At 31.7% G+C, this 12616-nt stretch overlaps 1 protein-coding gene across 3 annotated transcripts in view; it reads left to right on the plus strand.

The window, feature by feature from the left end:
• LOC145329037 (nuclear pore membrane glycoprotein 210-like) overlaps positions 1-12616 on the plus strand; it is a 70512-nt gene that overhangs the window by 42307 nt on the left and 15589 nt on the right. For all 3 annotated transcript variants that reach the window (XM_080173054.1, XM_080173062.1, XM_080173069.1), the window contains exon 6: positions 8899-9024. In XM_080173054.1, coding sequence (XP_080029180.1) covers positions 8899-9024 — 126 coding nt within the window. The remainder of the gene's footprint in view (positions 1-8898; positions 9025-12616) is intronic.

The raw sequence follows: 12616 nt of genomic DNA on the forward strand, positions 1-12616 counted from the left end.
ACTATGTCTAGCATCGTATTATATCCAGTTTTCTACGAATATAGAAATGTACAATCATAAGATTAAAACCAGTTTTTTTAGCCGGTGCCTTCGGTTCCACGGGGCTAAAAAAACTAGTTTTAATCTTATAATTGTTTATTCTATATCCGCGGAAAGCCGTTTATAATACGATACGAGAAATAACAATTACAGATATAAAAAAATAACACATTAAAGGGAGTGTGAACGTAATAATTTCTCATCTGATTATCAAATCTTAACATTTTCTAATCACATTTCACTACACTGATCAACCAAAAACGTCCTATTAACAAAAATATCCAGGAATAATGCCTTGATTTTATGGTATTTTGGGAGGGAGAAAGGAAAAAACAGGGAAAATCTGAACGTTTTTGTTTCTTATAATGTTTGTAGGGATATTTAACTTGTCATATATAGTTGAAACAATTTACTTACTGTTAAGGATTTATTTTATGATATAAAATTGCCAATTAGTTTTTTTTTATAACTTAGTAATTAGGTAATAAAGACCTATTTTAAATTTGTATTATTGACAAGAAAATACCTCACTGTCTACAAAGGGTTGAATCTCATAGGTTATTTAAAATAATAATATCCTTTTTTATTGTGTTGGACAATAAATAACCCACTTTGGAGAATTAGTTTACACTTTTATCAGACTGTTTATAAAGAAATATTTCGCCTTTATTGTTTATTATTTACAAATTTGTAATTAAAGGTGGGCGAGAGATGGGCCATCTAAAGTTTATTGGATACTAATAAAAAACCTGTTTCTAGATTTGTTATTGTATTTGGTTTTCCATAAAAAATATTGCTTATTTTATCAATTTCTAAGTAACTATACATTGGTTTAAAGCAAGAATTATGTTAAAAGTCAGCTTAACCGTTAGGAAAAATCAAGAACTATGTGAAAAAGTTTAATTTTAGCTATAATGGGAGAAAAAAAAACAATTTAATGCACATTTTATATAATACGGAAAATTTCTTCCTTTCCCTTTACGTTATAAAAATCGTCGGAAAAAGCCGTTTTTTAAGAAAACAAAAGCGCGTTTTGCTCTATCTGTGAGATATTAGAGCTAATCATAAACGGTTGTTTAGGGACCCTTTAAAAATAAGGGTATCTTTAGCCTTACTTTAGTTAAGGGGAGATAGTCTACCCTTAAATTTAGTAATGTCAAGCTTAGGTAAAGATTTTGATAGGTATACTTTAGCCTTACATAAATTTATCATATCAATATAAGGTAAGTTGTCTTCCTTTGCCAGCCCCCCCCCCCCCTCCACATCTACCCTTACCCCCAATGAATAGCTATAACACTCACCATTCCCCTCCTCCCCCCGTCCCTTGGTGTTCTTTCAATTGGGGTTATATAAGAAAATTTTCATTAGCAAAGTTTAATAAGACTTAAAGGCGTTAAAAATTATCATCAATGAGGCTGTACATTTCTATTTTAAGTTTTTTACATTTTTCCCTTAATCTTAATCTTGTTTTTACTACTTTAGAGATAACATTTTTTAGCTGATTAATAAAAACTTTTCCTATCTTTTATGTAAAAGATTTAGGAATCCCTATCATAAACCCCTCTCCCTTTATGATGCCCCATCCTTATAAATCATCCCTTTTCATATAATTCCCCACCTAGTGTTACTTAAATGAGTATTTTTATTGTAAAAATATAATTAGTTACTGGAAACCTAAATTTATGACAAAAATAAGCTTATAATTTTGTTTCTAGGCCACGTAGTTTAATTTCAACATGAGTTTTCAACATGAGCATTGCAATTCTTTCAAAATTTTCATTGTACATAAAATGTCATTTTAAAATGCCTAGAACTTTTTTGTTATAGAAGCTGAAGGCTTCAAATTTCGGGTATTTGGTCTACTTGTGGCAGTCCTTCAGCAGTTAAAGCAGGGTATTTCTTGCAGGCTTCCTTTAAATTGAAAATTAATAAAACCCAAAATAAATTTTTTTTGAATTCAAGCTAAAAGAACAATTCGCTGTTTTAGAAAATAACCAAAAAATATTTTACGTTCTAAGAAAGTACAGTAGTGCGACAGTATAATTAACCAATAGATATAATAGAACTAGATGCCCCATAATTTGTGAAACTTAACCCTAAACAGTTGGGCCCATTATCTCACCTCCTATTAAAGCTAGAGGGCAAAAAAATTTTGTGCATGTCCCCTGTTTGATAATAAATTTCCGACTATAAGTGAGTCAGAGTAAATTTTTGCTAACTCCACCCTTTTATTTAACAACCTTTGTTTTTAGGTCCTTTTTTACGTAAAAATTCAAAAGGCTGTCATTTTCCTATTTTTGAAGCTAGAAAAACATTTTTTTTTAGAAAATGTTTATCTTTATGTAAATTTTATCATAGAAATCTCAAAACATAAATTTAGGCGGCCGCAGCTGTATCTATGAAGCAATCTAGCATCCCAAATAACATACAGATGGACAAAACAATGTAAAGATTAGATGGGCATATGTCTATCTTGAATAGGAGCTGAGAAAATCACATTTCTCCCATAGCGTTACGGACTGACTGACAGACTGACCAATATAGTAGCTGTGCTAATGGGAAAATTTTTTTTTTTTTTTTTATTCTAAGGGGGTGTAGGAGGTCACTCACCCCCAAAAAATTTAAATTAAAGAACGAAAAATTTGACCCACAGAAATATTTTAGGGGGGTGTGAGAGGTCACCCCACCCCCCAAAATTTGAAAATAAAAGAAAATATATTTTTTTAGTAGCAAAGCTACTCTATAATTCACTTTGTCCGTCCGTCAGTCCGTAAGGCTATGGTGGAAATGGGATTTACTCAGCCCCTATAAAAGATAGAAAGCTGAAATTTTTTGACAACATTCCCATCATTAAGGAGCACAATTAACTATAAAACATCAATGGCGGTCGGATGGCTTTTTAGCAGGTTTTAGGCTATTTTTTTATTTTCCACATTTTTCCTCATATCTTTGGTGTTTATGGTCCGATTTTCAAAATTTTTTCAGTTATAGATATCAAAATTAAATTTTCCGTCGTTTAGAGACCCAACAATGACGGTCAAACTGCCTTTTTGCAGGTTTTTGGCTATTTTTATATTTTTTACATTTTCCCCTGTATCTTTGGTGTTTATGGTACGATTTTCAAACTTTTTTCAGTTAAAGATATCAAAATTAAATTTCCCATCGTTTGAAAAAAACAACAATTTTTTCAGTTATAGATATCAAAATTAAATTTTCCGTCGTTTAGAGACCCAACAATGACGGTCAGACTGCCTTTTTGCAGGTTTTTGGCTATTTTTATATTTTTTACATTTTCCCCCGTATCTTTGGTGTTTATGGTACGATTTTCAAACTTTTTTCAGTTAAAGATATCAAAATTAAATTTCCCATCGTTTGAAAAAAACAATAATGATGGTCAGACGGCCTTTTTGCAGGTTTATAGCTATTTTTATATTTTTTACATTTTCCCCCATATCTTTGGTGTTTATGGACCAATTTTCAAAAATTTTTCACTCAAAGATATAAAAATTAAATTTCCGGTCAATTGAAGAAATCAACAATGACGGTCAGACTGCCTTTTTGCAGGTTTTTGGCTATTTTTATATTTTTTACATTTCCCCCCATATCTTTGGTGTTTATTAATCGATTTTCAAAATTTTTTCAGTTAAAGATTATGATATTAAAATTAAATTTCCTGTCGTTTGAAAAAAACAACAATGACCGTCAGTACCATTCACGAAATTTTGTGCTTCGCTACTTATGGATGTTGTCATCCTTGTTAAATTTTGAGGGGCATGGGAGGTCACTCATCCCCCGAAAAATATAAAAAAAGAAAAAAAATATTGAACAAATTTTTTATAGGTGGGGAGTTATAGATCACACCACTCCTGAAAAAAAAAATTGAAAATGGAGGGAAAAAATTTTTTTAGATGAACAAAAGGGTAAAATTTGCTTGGGGGGGGGGGTGTAATTACCCCCTCAGAAATCTGTTGGCAGGGGTAAATTTTGTGTACCCCCCCCCCTAAATTTACTCCCAGGGTAAAATCTATCAAATATTTAGTATTAAAAAGCAAAATTTTTTTTTGTTAAAGATTTTTATTTTGGGGGGGTATTTACCCCCCCCCAAAAAAAAAATTGTTGGGGGTTCCTGCGGCACCTCCAGGGTAGGGGTAAATTTTAAATGGGGGGGGGTAATCGCTCCATACCCCCCCCCCCTTGGACGTCTATGCACCTATGCAAGAAAAAAAAAAATAATTGTGGAAAATAGTTCACCTATGCAAGAAAAAATGGAGGACATCATTCTACTTTGTATTATAGACTAGCGGCTACGCCCTTGAAAACTGTAGGGGCACTAAAGGTTGGAGGCGGAAAAGTCGACAACATTACATTAAATTTGAGTTTCAAAAGAGTAAAAAATCATTTTTGGGGGGGAGGGGGGTGAGGACACCCTCCCCAAAAATAGTTTAAAACGTTCCCAGAACCTTTAAGAGGCTTCACTGTAAAGGGGAACAATATTGGTTCAGCGGTTAGGGAGATCCTTCAGGACAGACAAAAAACGTTAACTACTTTATATCCTTACAAGCGGCTTCGCCCTTAGCCTCTAGGGGCTGTGCCCCAAGAGGTGATCAAAAAAAAATAAAGGACCAAGGAAATCTTCAGCAAAAAAAAAAAAAAAAATGGGGGGGGATTTTTTTGTTTTTGGGGGGTTGAGGGGTCCCACCCCCCAAGAAAATAGCTTAAAACCACCACAGAACCGATAGTTATAAACCCTGAAGAGTAGAATCCAATCGGTTCAGTGGTTACCAAGATCTTAAGCTTTAGACGGACGGACGGAGGGACAGACAGACAGACATCGTACTACTTTGTATTATTGATTATAGATGATAAAGTAACAGGATGTTTGTCTGTGTGTTTGTGTGTTTGTATGTTTGTACCGAAGGATCTCACTAACTGCTGAACCGATCGGGTTCTTCTTAACAGGGTAGCTTCTCATAGGTCCCGGGGGCACAAAAAAATATTTAAAATCTAAAATAAGAAATTAAATTATTAAATTCGACTCTCTCCTCCTCAAGTGCCTCTAGAGGCCTCTAGGGGCATAGCCGCTAGAAATAGGATAGAATTTGATGTCAGACAGACCATCTAGATCTTATATATCTATTCATTGGTTGTCAAAGCTGTAAGAGAAGAAAGAAATATTACCTGCTTTCTCATATATTCAAGAATACCTTAATTTATTTAGGCATCCCTAACTTTTAATGAAAGCCTATCTTATTATTTTTTTTAGTAACCCTCATCAACCCCCCTCCCCTCCCTTCCCATCTCCTCTCCCTTCTACCTGCTTTCTTTTCAAATAAGCTTTTTATGTATACATATGTAAAGTTTTAGGTAACCCTATGTCTTCAATTATCAGCTCTACCCCGCCCCTTCTCCCTACCCATTTCAATCATTTCCCCCTAATGAATAGTGTAATAATAAGTGTACCTTCATTTTGATTTATATAAGCTAATTTGCATTAGCAAATTTTCATAACAATTAGGAGCCTCTAAAGTTTGCATCAAAGATGCTAGACATTCATATTTAAATTTTTCCCTTTTATCACTTAATCTTAATCTAATGCTACTTTTAAAATAAAGTTTTTTAGCTTATTTAGAAAATCTCTTCCTATGTATTGGCTAAGATTGAGCAAGGCTTTCCTTAAGGAACCTCTCCCCCCCCCCCTTTACCATTGCACTACCTTCGGAAATCATCTCTTTTTCATAACATACTCCAATATAGAATTAGGATACCCTATGATATTATTTCAATTTATTAAAAAAAAGAAACATAAATAATAATCTTTATCAGTAAACATTTTGATGTATTTTTCAACAAAACTTTTTATTGATTTAATAAAATGTATATTATTAAATTGCCGTTATAAACATTCTATTTGCATGAATTTGTCTTTTAATTGTACTCTTTGCATTATTCCTTTCTCATTAGAGAGTTGCTAAACAAGAATGGCATCATAAAAAAACACGGAGCTCTAAAATTGTTCATAATTATGTAAAATTGATTGACAGCATGGTATTGTTTAATGAAATACAAACACCTGTATTGTACCTAATTTTCTAGGAATTATTATTTTAGATATAAGATAAATAGGATAATGATATCATCAAAAAGTTTATAGAAAATAGTTTTAAAAAGCATGTTTAAAATGAGCATTTGGATAATTATTAGAGTTGCTACACTTTCTAAATAGTATTAACAATTGCAGGCATCATCATGAAAAGTTTGAAATTTATAAGACAATTCTAACATGCCTAAATTAACAATATGAGCTATCAGATACAGATGGACGGACCTACCCAAATTATAGATTAAAGCTTCGTTTTTAAGAAGGATACATGTTTGGGGGAAAGAATGAAAGGGAAACAAAGGCCTGGCATAGATGTAAAATATTTAGATACACATTTTCAAAATTAGCCTATCCGCGTGTCCTTGCTTATTTGATATAAAGATGAAATTTTAGTTTTTAATTTCTTACCCCCCCCCCCCCCCTCCCCAGATAAAAGCTAGGTTGTCCTTTGTTGTCATCTTTTATTAGTAATGAATATAAAAGTTTACATATTCAATCTAACACATTTAGGCTGAGACAAAGTGTGGCCGAGAATACCTTTAATTTAAAAAATTTTCATAACATCTCTATACCTTTGAGAACAATTCTATGGGGCCACTTTCCAGAGTAGAAAAAGCTAATGTTCAGAAAATTATCATTTAAACATTTTGTTGCCCAAATTATCGAATTGAAACATATACATACATACAGTTAATAGTTATAAATTAACAAAAGGGATTGTCTTATAGGAATCTCTTTCTTTGTTTGACAGAATTTGGTGCCAGATAGACCATCTAGATCTTATATATCTATTTATGTATCCCTACGCTAGACGGCACTCCCATCCATCTCCCCTTATTAGTGTTTATTGATTCTAACATTTTTTTTGAGAACTACAAAGCTTTAAAGGATTGTTTTCCATTCTAATTTTAAAATTGTGTTTTGCAGTTATGAAAACTTTACAACATTATTTTTAGTCTTAATTATTTTTTGCTATTTCAAAGCATACTTCTTTTTGGCTAATTTAGAAAAACTTGTCCTAATTTTATATGATGAACTGAAATTAGTTTCCGAATGTGAACACATTTTCCGAGGTGTTTCCCAATCCTATCTCAATATTTGCTACTAGCTAAAAAACCTTCAAACTTCAAAAAAAAATCAAAATTTGAATGTATTAACGATTTATACATTATACATTCAAAGTTTTAATTTTTCAAATTTTGATTTTTTTTTTGGAAGTTTGAAGGTTTTTTTTTAGCTAGTAGCAAATATTGAGATAGGATTGGGAAACACCTAGGAAAATGTGTTCACATTCGGAAACTAATTTCAGTTCACCTTTTATATATGTATGGCTTAAGTATACTTAACCTATGTTAGTGTCAACTTTAAGTAACCCTAATTAAATCATTAAAAAAAATAAAATAAAAAATCATGAAAAATAAGTCTTACCCAGCGCAAAGTTTTTTTTATATCTAATTTAGTAAAAAAAAAAAGAAAGGTACATTATAGATAACTAAAAGTATACTCATTGCAATAAATTCTGAATTATTACTCTTTAAATGTAGAATTAAATTATAACATCTATTTTGATGTTCATTCATTTTAACGAAAGATTTTTAAATATTCAACACACCTGCCCATTTTAAATATTTGATCATGATTTGCGATTTTTAAATATATCGGAGGAGGTTATTTTACCAGGCTAAGAAAGTTTCTATTAAAAAAATCACCTTATACAAAATATTTTTAAGTTACCATTCTTTATAATTATAAAAATCAAGTAATATCTTTAAAGATACCTATGAGGGTTAATTGCTATTATACATATAACACAGATAGGTTGTATGTGGCGGAATTTACGAGGAACTGTGCTTGAAAACTTAAAACTTGAAAATTTAAAAGAAAATTTTAAATCTGGAAAAACAATTGGCTGTTTTAAGAAATAACCAAAAGGGTATACTCATGTATCAAACCTGTTTTTTCTTGACATAAACTTAACGTAACTAAAATCAAAATAGGATACCTTAAAGCTTTCCTAAGCCTTACTTAACATAACTACATTTAGGAATACTTAATAATAACTAAGAAACTTCATAGGGATACTTAACTAAAAGCTTACATAAGCCTTACATAAGAAAATACCACTAGGGACACTTATCTTTGTTCGTGATTCTCACTATTATGAATGAGATAATGTTAAGATTTGATATTAAGATGAGAAAAATTTACGTTCACAGTCCCTTTAAAGCACTAACGAATTAAAAGGGATTAGTAGAAATAAAATGAGCATAGAATGTGAGCAAGCTTAGACGTCCTGCACTTTAGCAATACTGCTACTGGCGACGCTGTTATGATGGATAGACCACGTAGGCTTTCACTGAGAAGGCCACAGTCAAACAAGAGTGTGCTGGGAAGACAACTTCACACTATGGCACACTACAATCAACTGCCTGCTGGAGCTACAAGTCTGATAAAGATGGCGCCTGGATGAGGAGAAGCTGGTGGGAACACGGTAGGGGAGCTGGAACAATCCGGGACAGGAACAATGCTTCTAAAGATCAAGGGCTAGTGCTTTAATGTCACATATCATTCAAAAGGTTGTTCCTACGTAATTACTGATGATTTGCCCTAAAAATAGCCAAAAACCGGCTAAATGGCTGAGCTGCCAGCCATTACTTTTCCAACTTTTTATTCAATTTAGGGAAAATAGACCTACCATAATATAATAAATAAGTTAATAATATGATTTATTTTTTTATGAAAATTTTGTTCAATTTAAGGTGTCAAATCAAGATTATATCTTTGGCCTAGCTGCCTTTGACATAAATGGAAATGAATTCGATTCTATGAATGGAATCAAAATTTCTTGGTTCTTAGGAGCCAATACAGAAATAGCAAAATTTCAGGTCAGTAACGAAATTTCTGTTCAAATTATTCCTTCTTCAATTGATAAAAAGTCTGCCGCCTGTTTAGGTTGGGTTAAAAGCAGGGTTGTCAAATCGGGCAGGCGGTTTTGGGCCACCCTTTATCGGACGTATTGGGCGGTGACGGGTAAGAAAATTCCAAAAATACGCAATGACGCAAATGAGTATAAAATTTATGCAAATTCTGATCTCAATTTTAACGTTTTTTTAAAGATGCAACATGTAAAAATAGCTATTTAAACAATTTTCAAACATAACTTTTATCTTATTAGGATAACAATTAAATAAGAAAAATATTTTTACCATATGCAATTCGTGATCAAACGGTTACCTTTACTCACTCTGACAGTGTTTCAAGGTGACCTTTCGCTTATATAGAAAAGACAACTCTCTCTCTGGGGTTAGAAGGATGTCCAATCCACTCTCCTGGTTACCCAGGCCTATATGCTAGGATGAGACTGGTATAGGAACTTGAACTCTAACAAGTTTCCCTTTCTCCGCTTGCACTTGCCCTGTGCCTTGTCCATCCCTTAGATTAGAACCACCTGACTTGCGTCCAACTACTGTTCACACGAAACCTTTCTCCACTTCGACTATCCAATCCCTCCTTGGATTATTCGCTACTTCCACCAAGATCTGCACACAACGTAGCTCCCGACTTTCCTTTAACTGGCCTTTACTTGCCACGTTATTACAAGACATAGCTTTTATTTTAAGACAGACTAGAGGCCACGCCCCCTAAAAGCCTCTAGGTGTTCTTAAGGTGGGAGGGGAATAAGTCAACCGCCCTTCTACTCTTTAATTTGAGTTTTAAACTGGAAGGGTGGAGATATGCTCTCCCAAAATAGTTAAAAACCTTCCCTGTACCTAAAAAAAGCTTAATTGCAAAGGAAAACCAAACAGGTGTTATTTTTAAAAAAAATTATGAAACAAAAGTTGGCGCATTTGTATAAACACCAGAATTATAGGTGACAGGAAACTTGATGGGAGAAGGAAAAAAGGGAGGGGGGAGGGGAGAACATGTTTTTTGAATTCCGAGATATATATAATAACCCACACTTCTGTCATCGTTTTCGGCACCCCGCGTTTTGGGATAGAGTTTAATTTAAAGGACGCCTGCAAGAAATAACACGCTTTAACAGCTGAAAGACTGCCACAAGAAGACCCAATACCCCAAATTTAAAGCCTTCAGCTTTAATAACAAAAAAGTTCTAGGCATTTCAAAATAGCATTTTATGTACAATGATATTTTTGAAAGATTTCCAATGCTCATAAAAGAAAAAACAATATTAAATTACGTCGCCTAGACACAAAATTATAACCTTATCTTTATCAGGAACTTAGATTGCCTGTAACTGATTACATTTTTACAATAAAAACACCACATTTCATAGTCAAAATCTATTAAAAAAATTCGATTTAAATTGCATTTTTAAACGAAAATCATAGCGGAAACAAAGGGGTAAACTAATACAAGCTTAGCTGTGATTGGTTGTTAAGCTGATTCAGCCTTCTTATTGGCTACAGTACATTTGGTACAACGAAAGTAAAACTTAATTTTTTAAAAAGATTTTGACTATAAAAATGGGTATTTTTATTGTAAAAATATAATTAGTTACTGGAAACCTAAATTTATGACAAAGATAAGCTTATAATTTTGTTTCTAGGCCACGTAGTTTAATTTCAAAGTTTTCAACATGAGCATTGCAATTCTTTCAAAATTTTCATTGTACATAAAATGTCATTTTAAAATGCCTAGAACTTTTTTGTTATAGAAGCTGAAGGCTTCAAATTTGGGGTATTGGGTCTACTTGTGGCAGTCTTTCAGCAGTTAAAGCGTGGTATTTCTTGCAGGCTTCCTTTAAAGTCAAGAAAACAAAACATTATAAACAGTTCTACCCCCTCCCTTATTCTCTTCCCCACTTTCTGGTTGAAAGTGATAAAATGTTGAGATTGACGAGTTACCAACTAGTTACATAAGATTAACGAGTTACTAACTAGTTACATAAGATTAACAAGTTACTAACTAGCTACACAAGGGAAGTTGAACACTTATGAATTATTACTTACTAAGATTTGACCTCAAAATGGGCAAGGTATGAGCTAGTATCAATGTTCACCGCGAATTTCAAAAGAAAAAAAGTTGACCCTCAAAATTTCACCTTAAAGTGATACTTTTCTAATATAGTCTATAGTCCACTAAGTCGTAAGCAGTAAGAAATAAAATCCATTAAGTCCCTTCTAACGAGATATTGGCAACTTTTGCACACATTTTTGCAAATGGCAATTATTTTCTTTATTTGAAGTTTTGGTAAATAACATTTTCATAAAAGTTTTCAGTAATAATCATTTAAGATCCATTGTTGAGAAAAATAACTGAAAAAGTGTGTTACCATGCAAAATAAGCTCAAACTGTTTTTAACCTATTTTTAAAACATATATCAAAAATATACTATGACACCAGTAGAATCAAACTGCAGAGCCTAAATTTGAATTAAGTCCCCAATAAACTTTTTTGAGGGGATTTAAAAATTAATTTTTACTGTTGCTGTGGTCCTTTTTAATCAGAGCAAAAGGTCTTTTTTTATTTGGGTAAAATTCGTAGCTTTTAGAGTGTTTTGCTTCATATATATAGTATTCTGGTATAGAGTAAAGTTAGGCCTTTTGATTTCATATAAATTAATTCATTAAAAACTTAATTCTTTACAATATTTCAATGAATTAACATTATCGTGCTTGTTTTCTATCACTTATTTAAAACACATAAAAATTGGCTGTAAAGGGTTAAATAGTGTAAGATGACAACAAACGTTTATGCAATACAACAAATTTATTTTTGTCACATATACAAATATGATAAAATATAAGATTATTCAAACTTATTTTTCAAAATATTTTTAAAAAGTATGTATCTTTTATGTGTATGGTTTTCATTCTTTTCATTTTAATTAAATAAAAATTATTTAACTACATTGGAAATAAGACACTTTGTGAAAACATTCTTTTTGTAATTGTAAAGAACTGAAATGAAACAAGACTTCTAATTGGTTCAGACTTCAGAATTACATGTTTTATTTTAATGTTAGATTTTTCAATAAAATTAATTGTTTTAGAAAAAAAAATATTTCCAATGAACATAGTAAATTTTTTTTTATTATATCAATATAAAGTGAATTATATAAATTGGTCTAAAAGCCACAATATAACCCCGAGTAAAAAGACCTTTTGCTCTGGTCAAAATGATGGGAGCAACAGTAAAAATTAATTTTTAATTCCCCCAAAAAAAGTTTATTGGGGACTTAATTCAAATTTTGGCTCTGCAGTCTGATTCTACTGGTGTCATAGTATATTTTTGATACATGATATAAAAATAGGTTAAAAACAGTTTAAAATCTAATGATTTTAAAAATTTTCGATTTAATAGAAGAAAAAGAATATTTTTTTGCTTTTTGCTAGCCTGAATATGTTTAATTTCGTTTTTTATAAAATCTATTCTTTGAAAAGACATGCATATTCTTTCAGATTTGAAAAAAAAATTTAAAAATCAAAAATCGGAATTAATCAAAATTAATGT

The sequence above is a fragment of the Acartia tonsa genome, chromosome 1 (assembly GCF_053477335.1).
Source record: "Acartia tonsa isolate MP-2025a chromosome 1, ASM5347733v1, whole genome shotgun sequence".
Classification (NCBI taxonomy): domain Eukaryota; kingdom Metazoa; phylum Arthropoda; class Copepoda; order Calanoida; family Acartiidae; genus Acartia; species Acartia tonsa.